At 43.9% G+C, this 13,290-nt stretch overlaps 1 protein-coding gene across 1 annotated transcript in view; it reads right to left on the bottom strand.

Moving 5' to 3' along the window:
• Nucleotides 1-13,290, bottom strand: part of NUP210L (nucleoporin 210 like) — a 100,177-nt gene that overhangs the window by 38,781 nt on the left and 48,106 nt on the right. The window contains exons 18-22 of the mRNA XM_056122801.1: nucleotides 12,365-12,453; nucleotides 10,820-10,924; nucleotides 10,378-10,479; nucleotides 8,155-8,283; nucleotides 4,915-5,042 (exon numbers count right to left, since the gene is read on the bottom strand). Coding sequence (XP_055978776.1) covers nucleotides 4,915-5,042; nucleotides 8,155-8,283; nucleotides 10,378-10,479; nucleotides 10,820-10,924; nucleotides 12,365-12,453 — 553 coding nt within the window. The remainder of the gene's footprint in view (nucleotides 1-4,914; nucleotides 5,043-8,154; nucleotides 8,284-10,377; nucleotides 10,480-10,819; nucleotides 10,925-12,364; nucleotides 12,454-13,290) is intronic.

The raw sequence follows: 13,290 nt of genomic DNA on the forward strand, positions 1-13,290 counted from the left end.
GAGAAAGCCTGGAGACTGAAGACACAAAGACCTGCATACCTGAATTTTCAGCAGGTTAATTTCTTTTTTTTCTATTTTTTAATATATAGAAATGATATAGTGATTAATCACTTAATCACATAATCCCCGTTATTCATCGATTTACTCCAGCGGGTGCCAGTAACGTCTCCATTCATCCTGGTTGCGTGCTAGCGTAGCCCAATGGTATCTGTTCATTTTAGGAACATGTAGAGCCTCAAACCGATCATTTAGGGTCTTGACGAAGAAGTCTGACCATCTTATAGGTGGGCGTCCACGTGATCTTTTGATGTCTCGTGGAATCCAATCAGTAATGGCTCTAGTCCAGCGGTTGTCTGTAAACCTCATTACGTGTCCAGCCCATCTGATTTTTGATGTCTTGGCAAATGAGACAGCGTCCCTGATTCTTGAGCGTTGACGAAGACCAGAACTCCGGATTCTATCTCTCATTTGAGTGAATCGTGATATTCCAAGCATAGTTCTTTCGATTCCTCTTTGAGAGACCCGAATAGTGTTCTCATCCTGTTTTCGTAGGGTCCAGGTCTCTGAGGCATATGTTAATGCAGGAAGAATAGTGGAATCAAAGAGATGTGCTCGTAGCTGGAGGTTCTTTGTCCTTTTAGTTATTTCTTCAATGCTCTTGAAGGCATTCCAAGCCGCTCTCTTCCTCCTGCGCAACTCAGGTGCCAGGTCATTCATCATGTTGATTTCTCTATCTAGGTATATATAACTGTTGCATTCGGAGATGGTGGTTCCGTTGAGAGCGAATGGAGCGTCAGGAACAAGGCTGTTTCTCATAAACATTGTCTTCGTAAGATTCAGCTGTAGTCTGACCTTTCCACATTCACGGTCAAAGTCGTTCAGCATTTGTGCCGCTTGGTTGATGTTTGGTGTTATTAGAACGATGTCATCAGCAAAGCGGAGGTGGTGTAGTTGCCGACCATCTATCTTCACTTCCATGTTTTCCCATTCCAGTCGTCGCATGATGTTCTTGAGGGTGGCACTGAAGAGTTTTGGTGAAATGGTATCACCCTGCCGAACCCCTCTCTTGATATGGATGATTACTTCTTTGTAGAATGGTGAGATCTTGGTAGTGAATCCGCAATAGAGCTCACGAAGGATCCTGATGTATTGAGTTTGTACGCCCTGATTGGCTAGGGCTTCCATGACCGCTTCCGTCTCAACAGAATCAAAGGCCTTCTTTAAATCAATGAACGTTAGACAGAGCGGCATCTTGAACTCCCGAGATACCTCAATGAGCTTGGTTATTGTGTGGATATGGTCGATGGTACTGAATCCTTTTCGGAATCCAGCTTGTTCACATGGTTGTCCTTCATCTAGTGTTCTGCTAATCCTATTCAGGATGACTCGAGTGAATAGTTTGTAGATGACAGACAATAGGCAGATTGGGCGATAGTTGCCAATGTCGTGGATGTCTCCTTTCTTGTATAGTAGTACAGTCCTGCTGGTTTTCCATTGGGATGGAACCTTGCATTCAGACAGGTAGCGTGTGAAGAGTCGAGCCAATGTATTGATGAGTACTGATGGTAAGTTCTTCAGGTGTTCAGGTCTGATCTTGTCTGGGCCAGGTGCTCTTTGTTTCTTTACCGATGAGATGGCATGTTGGATTTCGGAAGGGAGAACATTGGGAACGACATATCCATCATGTGGTATGTGGTATGTGGGCAAGTGGATGTGGCTATTAAAGAGATCTGAGTAGAAGTCATGAATAATCTTCTCCATTGCCCTTCTGGAATATGTGATAGATCCATCATGATGTCGGAGGGCAGTCATCTTGGTTTTGTAGATGGTGAAGGACAGGTGGGCATTACGAATGTTTTTCCCAGCTTCTGCTGCATCTACCAGTACTGCTGCTCTCCTGTTTTTGAGGTCATCTTTGATGGCTTCTCTGCACTGTTTTGCCAGTTCGGACGTTCGCTTGTGGTTGCCTGAGGCACGTGCCAAGCCACGTTGGCGAATAAGTTCAAGAGTGTTCGAAAAAAGACGGTTTTTTGTGGTTATCTCTCTCTTGGCATTCCTTGCACAATCATGGAGGTGCTGAATCATTCGATCGTATTCCTCATCAATGTTGTCAATGACGGCATCTTCCCATGTTGCCATAACAGAGCCAAAGAGCTCCCAGTTGGTGGTTGTTCTGGGAGTCCTCTTCTTAAACCTTGCATTCTTTTCTCCTCGTTCTGTGAGGTAGAATTTTGCACGAAGAAGACGGTGGTCTGATCCCGTTTGGAATTTTGGGACAACAGCAACATCGGTTAGGCAAAACCGCCGATTGAATATGATGTGGTCTATTTCATTGTGGAACCGTCCATCGGGAGACTCCCATGTCTAACGTTTAGATTCAGCCTTTTGGAATTGTAAGTTACCTTGGAAGGTTTTGGTTGACATGATGAACTCAGACAGTCTGTCACCCTGTTCGTTCCATTCCAGGCCATGGGTCCCGATGTGGAGTTCATCGACTGATCTTGTTGGTCCTATCTTGGCATTAAAACCACCGACAATGATCTTGTAGAAGGTGTGATCTTCTTTATAGAACTTCTCCAGTTCTATATATATATATCTAATATAGTGATTAGATACAAGTATTGTGATACTTTTCTTACTTGATCTTTTCATTGCCAGACATCAAACCCTGAGCCTCACATAGTCAAGGCAGGTGCTCGGTGCTCTACCATTGAGCCACATTCCTGGCCCCTGATTTTCTAGTTTTTTTTTTTTTTTAATAATTTATTGGATCACTGTGGGAAAAGTGACAAAGCTTTCAGGTTTAGGTCTCAGTCATGCAAATATCAAACACATTTCCCTTTACCAATACTTATTTTTCACCCCGAAGAACCCCAATAAAACCCCACCCCCCACCTCTCCCAGTGCCTGTGAGGCAGATGAATTCTAGTTAACACTCTATCTGCTTTGATTAGATTCATTGTTTCAATAAAAGATGCACCACTATTATTTAGAGTTTACCCCCACCCCAAATCAGACATGCTGAAAAAGCATTGTGAAGTGATTTGCTTTCTACAGCTGGGTTCAAGAATTAAATGTTGGTTTTGGATTTCTGCTATTTTACTTATTAACCCTGGAAGTATTTCTACTGAAAGTCAGATAATTAAGAGATTGGTTTCTGTGCTCTGGAGTCGTGGCCGTGCTGGAGAGCCGCTCGTGGGGGGCAACTGGTGACCTCGGTAGGGCGTGAAGGACAGACCAGAACGCCCCCCTTCCCATGAGGTTTTAGTCGCCCCCAGCACCCGGCTCATACCTGCTCTCCACAAGGCTCCCATGCGGCCGCCATCTTTCTTTCCAGAGAGGAGAGGGCGAATGGGGCAACACCCTTTCCCCTCCGGGCAGACATGATAGCCTGGATTAATGCATAGTCCGTTCACTTTTCTGCTCCAAGCTGCTGGGTTCTGCATTAAGTCTTTGTTCAGCAGGTTAATTTCTGGGTGAGACTGTCTCAAAACAATGAAGTCCAACCTGAGGCATGGTGGCAATTTGCAGTGTGGGAGCAAGCAGCTGCTGGGACTGTTTCCGCAGGCCCTTTCCCTTACTATTTTTAAAATGAAGGCCTTCTTGGAGGGCTCTAAAGATGTTAATTAATTTCTGAACTCCAAGAGATTAATTACAGACACCAAAAGGGAAGAGGGGAAATGGAGTAGTAAATCAGGACAACGGGTCAAGGGGATGGTAGTGGGGAATAACTTGTGAACTTAATGTAGTGTCTCTACAGGTTGATTTTCAATGATGTATACCTGAATTTTTCATAATTATAAATAATACCCAAACTTGGGCTGGAGAGATAGCACAGCAGGTAGGGCGTTTGCCTTCCACGTGGCCGACCCGGGCCAACCTGGGCCAACCCGGGTTTGATTCCTCCGCCCCTCTCTGAGAGCCCGGCAAGCTACAGAGAGTATCTCACCCACACGGCAGAGCCTGGCAAGCTACCTGTGACGTATTTGATATGCCAAACACAGTAACAAGTTTCACAATGGAGATGTTACTGGTGCCCGTTCAAGCAAATCAGTGAACAACCGGAGATCAGTGCTACAGTGCAGTGCTGCTAACTATCAGGGCCAGAGCCTTTGCTATTGTATGACAGGCAGGGTACTTGCCTTGCATACGGCCAAAATGGGCTTTATCCCTGGCACCCCATATGGTGGCCTAAGCTTGTTCAGGAGTGATTCCTGAGTACAAGGCCAGGAGTAATTCCTGAGTACTGCTGGGATGCGGTTCAAAAACAAACAAAAATGCTAACTATCCTAAATTCCCCTATTTCCCTTTTTGTAGGAAGACTATTAGTATTTCAGCTTCAAAATATATTTTTGAAGGTCCTTTAGACCTGAAGTAACCCCATGGTATATTTACACAAAGAGAAGTTTCATAAAATGGGAACAAACACATGATTTTTCATTTGATCAAACACAAACTCATTAATGATACATAGAACTTTAGGCCCCCAACAAAAAATGAGGATCTGGAAAGGATTTTTGGAAGAGAGCTAAATATGGGGACCAAGTGTGATTGAAAGCTACTGTGATGGGGGGCCAGAGCAGTAGTATAGTGCTTGTGCACAGGAGAGTGCTTGCACACACTTGCCTTACACACAGCTGACCCGGGTTTGATCTCCAGAATCCCATATGGTTTCCCGAGCCCTGTGAGGAGCGATCCCTGAGTGCAGAGCCAGGAGTAAACACTGAGCATGCCGAGTGTGCCCCCTCTGCCCCCATCAAAGAAACAAAAGAGAGAGAGAGGAAGAAAGAAAGCTACTGTGACAAAACAGTAAAGAAAATCTGAATTGACGTAAGGGAGAGTTGACCAGGCTGCCAGGAGGGAGACTCTCATGAGCTTCCACACAGGAAAAAGAAGCACCGAGATGATACTCACGTCAGAGTGACAATGGCAGAAGCCAACTGCAGTTTGAGTTCCATGTTTCTGAAGTATTTATTTAGAAATGGGCGTTTGGAAGAGTCAAGAACCCTCACAGTCACTAACACAGTTTTACCTATTTCAACCTAAAAGTTGAGAGAGAGAGAGAGAGAGAGAGAGAGAGAGAGAGAGAGAGAGAGAGAGAGAGAAAGAATTTTAGTTGATGTCTCTTTCACCAAGGACAGTTTAATTCTCAGAAGATTTTGCTCATGTGAAATATTCCTGGTCAGAAAGGTAACAGGTAACAGGAATTGAGAACTGGCCTTCACTGGATGAACAAAGGGGAGTGAAGGGGATTGGATGGGGAGGGGGACACTGAGACAGTGGTGGAAGGAGGTGGTCACTTTGGGGAAAGGTACTGAGCTAGAATGTGTCAGGTATGAAACCCGAGAAGTGACAATATTATAAAACACCATGCTGCCCCCCTTCCTACAAAAAAGAGTCTGTCTTAGAGACAGGCGGTGATTGAGAGCTGGGAGGGAAACTGGGGACACTGGTAGAGAAAGTTGGCTCTGCTGGTGGGATTGGTGCTGGAACACTGTATGCCTGAAACTCAATCATGAGTGAGTTCACCACTGTGAATCATAAAGGTAAAGGTAAAGGCCCTCCCGTTGATCGTCGATTTGCTCGAGCGGGCCCAGTAACGTCTCCATTGGAGACTTTGTTGTTACTGTGTTTGGCATATCAAATACTCTCGGTAGCTTGCCGGGCTCTCCGGGAGGGGCGGAGGAATCGAACTCGGGTCAGCCATGTTGGCCGCGTGCAAAGCAGACGCCCTACCCGCTGTGCTATCACTCCATGGTGTCTTAAAAAAAATCAAGAGTAGGGGCTGGAGAGAGTATAGTGGGTAAGGTGTTTGCCTTGCATACAGCTGACCCGGGTTCAATCTCCAGCATCCCATATGGTACACCAGCACCACAAGGAATAATTCCTGAGTGCAGTCTCAGCTGTTACCCCTGAACATCACTGGGTATGGCCTCAAATATAAACTAACAAAAAGTTTACTTTTTTTGGGTCAAGGAGATGAGTGCTAGAGCACATCTTTGCATGTTGGAAGCCCAGCTGGAGGCCCCAACCCATCCCCTCAAATTAAAAAAATTATGAGTAACTTTGTGACTCTTAAAAAATCATGAATAAAGGGACTAGAGTAATAAAACAGTGGGTAGGGCATTTGCCTTGCATGTGGCCAACTCATGTTCGATTCCCAGCATCCCATATGGTCCCTTGAGCACCGCCAGGAGTAATTCCTGAGTACAGAGCCAGGCGTAACCCCTGTGCATCGTCAGATGTGACCCAAAAAGCAAAAAAAAAAAAAATCATGAATAACTTTGTAAAACATGATATCTTTAATATATATATGGATTATATTTGGTTTTGTTTTTCTGGTGTTCTTTGGTCAAATAAGCCTAATCTATATGTGCTACTTTAAATCTGTTTTTCATTTTTTTGGTTTTGGGGCTACACTTGGCAGTGCTCTCCTGGCTCTGTGGTTAGGGATCACTTCTGGCTGTGTCTGAGGATCATATATGGAGCCAAGTATTTATTTATTATTTTAAATGAAATTAGAATAAAAAAATAGGCATCATGATTTACAACACCGTTCACGATGGGGTTTCATACATACAGTGTTCCAACACCACACCCTCCACCAGTGTGTCCAACCATAACCTACTACCACCACTCCTTTTCTTTTTTACATTCTATTTGGGTCACATCCTGATGTTCAGGAGTTACTCCTGGCTCTGCACTCAGGAACTGCTCTTGGCAGTGCTCGGGGGACCATATTGGATACCAGGGATCAAACCCAGCTTGATGCAAGGTATGCAAGGCAAATACCATACCCACTGTACTATTGCTCCAGCCTCCTAAAAGCTTTTTTTTTCTTTATGCCTTTCCTTTTATTCCCTCTGCCCCACATTCTCCACCATGGTAAGCTCAGGTCTGTAGAGCAGTTCTCAGGCTCCATTGCTTTTGGTCATTTTTTAATCCCTTCATATGTTTCTTTATAGACCATATTTTAAAAAGTTCATTCTAGATCTGTTCTTCTCCTGATTTATTTTACTCAGCACGATACTCTCCAGATCCATCCATGTAGCAGCATATTACATTCTTTTTCCCCCTTCCTTCCTTCCTTCCTTCCTTCCTTCCTTCCTTCCTTCCTTCCTTCCTTCCTTCCCTCCCTCCCTCCCTCCCTCCTTTCTCTCTCTCTTTCTCTCAAATTTTTCCATTTTGGGGCCAAACCTAACAGTGCTCAAGGCTTATTCCTGGTTCTTCACTCAGGGATCACTCCTGGTGCCAAGGATCAAATCCTGGTCAGTGGCAAGTCAGGCAAGCATCCTATCCACTGTACAATCGTTCTAGCCTCAATTTTCTTTTCTTATAGCTGTGTAGTATCCCACTGTGTATATGTACCACAATTGCTTTATCTAATCATCTGTTCTTGGACACTTTAATTGTTTCCAGATTTTTGGGGGAGAGGCATACCTAGCAGTGCTCAGGGCTTATTTCTGGCTCTCTGTGCTCAGGAATCACTCCTGGTGGTCTTGGTGGACCATACATGGTGTTAGGGATTGAATCTGGGTTGACTGCAGGCAAGCAAGGGCCTTACCCACTCTACTATCTCTCTGGTCCCATTTCATATAAATATCAACAGCATTTGGTTAATGTGTTTTTAAAAAGTCATGGGTATTTTTATTTTCATTTTTACAATATTAATCCTTCTAAACCATAGACAGGGGATGTTCCCATTTTCTTGTGTCTTCTTTATTTATTTATTTGGTCCTTTTGGGTCTACTCCATGCGGTGCTCAGGGGGCACTCCTGGCACTGCACTTAGGAATTATTCCTGGTGGTACTCAGGGGGCCATATGGGATCCTGATGGGATCAAAATGTATAAAGCAAATGCCCTACCCATTGTACTATTGCTCTAACCCCCATTTTTATTTATTTTTTAGTATAGCTATAGTTTTATTTATGCAAGTCTTTCATATTCTTTGTTAAGGATTGGCTTTATTCAAGCAAAGTGCCTTAATCCTTGTACTATCTCTCTGGTCCTGGAAAGTTGTTCTTTCAGGGCAGATATTACTATGAACAGTACCAAAGGCTTATCTCTGCAGCAGTTGAGCAGAGACTAATAATAATGCTAGAGAATAATAATGAGGCCTCTTTTATTTATGAGATAAAGTAAACATCTTCTACCTTATCAATCAGATCAAGCTCTATCTCTTGTATATCTGATACTCTGAGGTAAGCCACTGCTGGGCCCAAGAAAGCCAGACACAGATCGTAGACTTCTAAGGTGAGGAATCCTGGATGCACTGGAACTAACTAGAAGGAAAAAGTGGAAGCTGAATTAAGAAATAAACATGCATCAAGAATAAACATAGTGGCGGCTCAAGTGATAGCACAGCAGGTAGGGCATTTGCCTTGCACGTGGCTGACCTGGGTTCGATTCCCAGCATCCCATATGGTCCCTCGAGCATCACCATGAGTAATACCTGAGTTCATGAGCCAGGAGTAATCCCTGTGCATCACTGGGTGTGACCCCCCCAAAAAAAAAGAAAAAAGAAAAATAAAGAATAATCATAGTAACAATTTTCACCCAAAGGAGAATTAGTTCCTTTTTAATGGGAACTGAGAGGTCATTACATGTTTCAAGCAATGAAAAATGGGATATTTCAGTTTGTGGAAAAATATATATCCTTAAAAAATATTAATTGATAAAGAACAAATTAAATTGAATTTTTACAAAGTTAATACATATATATGTACATGTTATATATATACATATATATCCAACTGTTATGAACTGGAAAAAGATTTTATGAAGAAAATCCAGTGTATTAGGGGCTACGGAGACAGTACAGTAGGCAGGGTGCTTGCCTTGTATGAGGCTAGCTCAGGTGCACCCCTTATGGTCCACTTAGCAGTGTCAGGAGGGATCCCTGAGTGGATCCAGGAGTAATCTCTGAGCATTCCTGGGTGTGGCTCAAAAATATAAATAAATGAAAACATTAAGGGGCCCGAGAGATAGAATATTGGGTAATGTGTTTGTCTTGTTTTTGCATCACTGAAAATCAACATGTGTATGAAAATCATGTTAAGTTCTCTACTAAAGCTCAGTTCTATCCTTCATCATACAATTGATCTCTGTCCAATTTACCCAGTTCTCTTTGCTCTCCCTTCTGGTAACCAGTAACCAGTGGTTGGTCCTATAGTCTAAACATTTGTATTTGTTTAATTAATGTGTTGACAACACTGAATAAAATCTTGCAATGTTTATCTTACTACATCTGGCTTTTTTCACTAAGCATTATGACTTCTTGGTTCATCCATGTTGTTGCAAATGGCAGGATTTCATCTTTTTTTTTTTTTTGATTTTTGGGTCACACCCAGTGATGCTCAGGGGTTACTCCTGGCTCTGCACTCAGGAATTACTCCTGGAGGTGCTGCGCGGGGGACCGTATGGGATGCCAAAGATTGAACCCGGGTTGGCCGCATGCAAGGCAAATGCCCTCCTACCTGCTATACTATCGCTTCAGCCACGGGTTTCATCTTTTTATAGCTGAATAGTATTCCATTATGTATAAATATCACACATTTACCCATTTTGTTAGTTCCAGGAGAATAACCTTCTTTTAATGAAAATCTTTTATGGGAGAAGGCAGGATTTTGGTCACATCCAGTAATGTTCAGGGCCTGTTCCTTGCTCTGTGCTCAAGAACACCCCTGGCAGTGCTGGGGATCAAAAGTGGGCTGCATGCAAGGCAAGCACCTTACCTCCTGTACTATCTCTCTAGCCTTGAAAATCTCCTAGACTGTCTGAGTTCAACCAGAAACAAAACTACCCACTACTGTAGTTAGTTGTAGGGAAAAAACCTCTCATTTTTATTTATTTATTTTTTTGGTTTTCTTGGTAGGGGGTGGGCAGAGGAGCACACCTGGTGATGCTCAGAGGTTACTCCTGGTTCTGTACTCAGTAACCACTCCAGTGATGCCAGGAATCGAACCTGGGCTGGCTGCGTGCAAGGCAAGCATCTTATCTGCTGTACTATTGCTCCAGCTTCCAAACTCCTTTTTTTTTTTTTTTTTTTTTTTTTTTGCTTTTTGGGTCACACCCGGCGATGCTCAGGGGTTACTCCTGGCTCATGCACTCAGGAATTATTCCTGGCGGTGCTCGGGGGACCATATGGGATGCTGGTAATTGAACCTGGGTTGACCATGTTGGCTGTGTGCAAGGCAAACGCCCTACCTGCTGTGCTATCGCTCCAGCCCTATACTCCTCATTTTTAAAGAATCCAGAGAAAGAGGCAAGTTTTACATTTGAGTATAGTCGGAAGACACAATGGAATGGGATTGTTTTCATTCTCCTAAGATTGAGCAGTGAGGAGATACCAATTTTGAAATATCTCTAGAACTTACCTGAACAGAACTTTCTGCTTCCATGTAAGTGATACTGACAATGTCTTGCTCACTGCTATTAACTAAAAAGTAACCTGATCCTTCCACCAGGTTAAATATTTCCTATGGAAAAATCAGATAAACAGGAATCCATTTCTTGGTTTTATAAATAATTCAAAGAAAATAATGTCTACCAACCTAAGAACAAGTTTGGGATTAAAAGTTTAAGGTTAATGGATGAGAGACAGAGCAGAATCATTATAGTATACAACAAAAAACTTCAACAAAGTTCATTATAGTGTAACTCCCAAGGATATTTCAGCTAACAATTATGTATGAATTCCATAGCACATTAATTATTTTCAATACATAAGTGAGTTTTTCGTTGTTATAATCTGAATTTTACTGATCCAACACTCTTCCCTCTGATATGTTCCACTTAACTAGCTCCCATCAGCTCTACCTTCACATCAGGATCGTTATAGATAGTGGCATTCTCAGGCAACACCGTCACGTCATCCACCAGCAGCAGCTCCACAGCTGCAGATCTGGGGGAGTTGGAAAGCTCCTGGAAATATAGTAGGAATCACACGATGAATACGAACTGTTACTTTTTCCTTTTGTTTTGGGATCAACTTGACAGTATTTAGAGACGCTGCCAGCATAGTGCTTGGAAGAGCTGGAGGGATCATGCTGGGGATCCAACCCGGAGCTGTGGCATGTCACGTATACACTTGAGCCACCCCTGAGCCACCCCTTGGCCCGTGAATATAAACTTTTACGTTCTCAGTTTAATGAGAGAACAGCCCAGTACGTTGTTGTTGTTGTTGCTTTGGGGCCACACCTGGTAGTGCTCAGGGGATACTCTAGCTTTGCACTCAGGACTCACACCTGGTAGGCTCAGGGAACCAACATGAGATGCGGGGATTGAACCCAGGTCCACAGGGCGCAAGGCAAGCACCCTACCTGCTGTACTATCTATTGCTCTGGCTCCTTCAGTACATTTTTTTTTCTTTTTGGGTCACACCCAGCCGATGCTCAGGGGTTACTCATGGCTCTGTACTCAGGAATCACTCCTGGCGGTGTTTGGGGGACCATATGGGATGCTGGGAATCGGACTCAGGTCGGCCGTGTGCAAGGCAAATGCCCTACCTGCTGTGCTATTGCTCCAGCCCCTCCTCCAGTACATTTTTAAGAACCAAAAATAGTGCATGTATAGTTATCAAATGTAAATCAGTTAGATATTATCATTATGCTTTTATTATTAGTTTGGCTTCCCAAGGGGAACTCAGGAGACTGAGTGATACTCAGGAGTCCCACCAGTGATTTGGCCATCTGCCTTGTCAATTTAGTGGACATGCCTGAGGATACAATGCTGTTGGGCCCCACAGTGCTAGGAATACTTGGGCCATTGTGGCAAGGGTGGTAGTTGCTGGAGGCACAGCCAACAGTGCTCTGGGGCCCTCAGGGGCTGCACTCAGCAGTGTTCAGGGGATCATATGGTGCTGGGAATTGAAGCTGGGTTGATCAGATGCCAGGTTACCCACTCAAGTGCTGTTCTATCTCCTGGACCCTAGAAATTAATTTTTTTCTTTTTTGAGTTACACCTGGCGATGCACAGGGATTACTCCTGGCTCATGCATTCAGGAATGATTCCTGGTGGTGCCTGGGGGACCATATGGGATGCTGGGAATCGAAACCGGGTTGGCCGCATGCAAGGCAAACGCCCTACCCGCTGTGCTATCGCTCCAGCCCCCTAGAAATTAATTTTTAGAGAAGAATCCTAAATTTCAGATATTTCATTTGCATTTATTTTACTTATTTATTTTGTCACATGTGACAGTCTTCAAAGCTTACTCCTGGGTCAGGGGTCACTCCCAGCAGGGCTCAGGAAACTGTATGTGATGCCAGGGATAAAACCAGGGTTAGCTGTGTGCAAGGCAAGTGCCTTATGAGTCATATCATCTCTCTGGTCCCCAAACTATTTCTTTTAACAATCACCACTTACCTTTGGACTTCTCTTCTCTGAATAGCCCACAAAATTGACTCCAATGAGCACAGTCCCTTTTATCTGACGTACTTTAAGAGTCTGATGACCTAGAGATATGCAGAAAAATATCCTATGAGGAAATAATAACATGAAGAGTGCAAAAGTATCAACAGGGTCAGGCAGGGCAGAAAGCTAGCCTGACAGGCGAGAGTGCAGCCTGCTATACAAGGGGCCCAGATTCAACACCCAGTACTGCATACGATTCCGGAGCACTTCCAGCAACAATCCCTAAGCAATAAACCAGGAATATCCCCTGAGCTATGCTGGGTATGCCTCCCCCAGGAAATAAAAGTATCTATAGAAAATAAAATTATTTCCAATTTTTGGAATTGGAGAGATAGTACAGAGAGTATGGTGCTTGCCTTGCATGGGACCAACCTGGATTCGATTCGTGGCATGCCATATGGTCCCCCGAACCTACCCCTCCTGGAGTGATCCCTGAATGCAGAGTAGAATAAGTCCTGAACACAGCTGGGTGTCGCTCCCTGCCCCCACCCCCCAAAAAAAGGCCAGGGAGAGAGATAGCTAGTTCAATTGGTGGAACACAAGTCTTACAAGTGTGAGGTTTGGAGTTTGATCCCTGGTACATGCTCCCTGTGTCGAAAGATGCCATAGCATTGATGGTCTCAAACACCAATGGTTAAGGAGTAGCCCTTATATTTAAAAAATGAAGGGGCATGGAGATATCTCAAATGTGGAGCATATATCTAGCATATCTGAGTGTCCAGCAATGGCACTCCCCTATCATCAGGAGCGTCCTTATATATTAAAAAAACAGAGGACAGAGAGATAGTACCATAGGTAAGGCACTTGCACTGCATGCAGTCAATACTATTCAACTGCCAGCCCCACTCATGTCCCCTTAACACTGCCAGGAGTAACCG

This window comes from Sorex fumeus, unplaced genomic scaffold (genome assembly GCF_029834395.1).
Source record: "Sorex fumeus unplaced genomic scaffold, SorFum_2.1 ptg000047l, whole genome shotgun sequence".
NCBI classification, from domain to species: Eukaryota; Metazoa; Chordata; class Mammalia; order Eulipotyphla; family Soricidae; genus Sorex; species Sorex fumeus.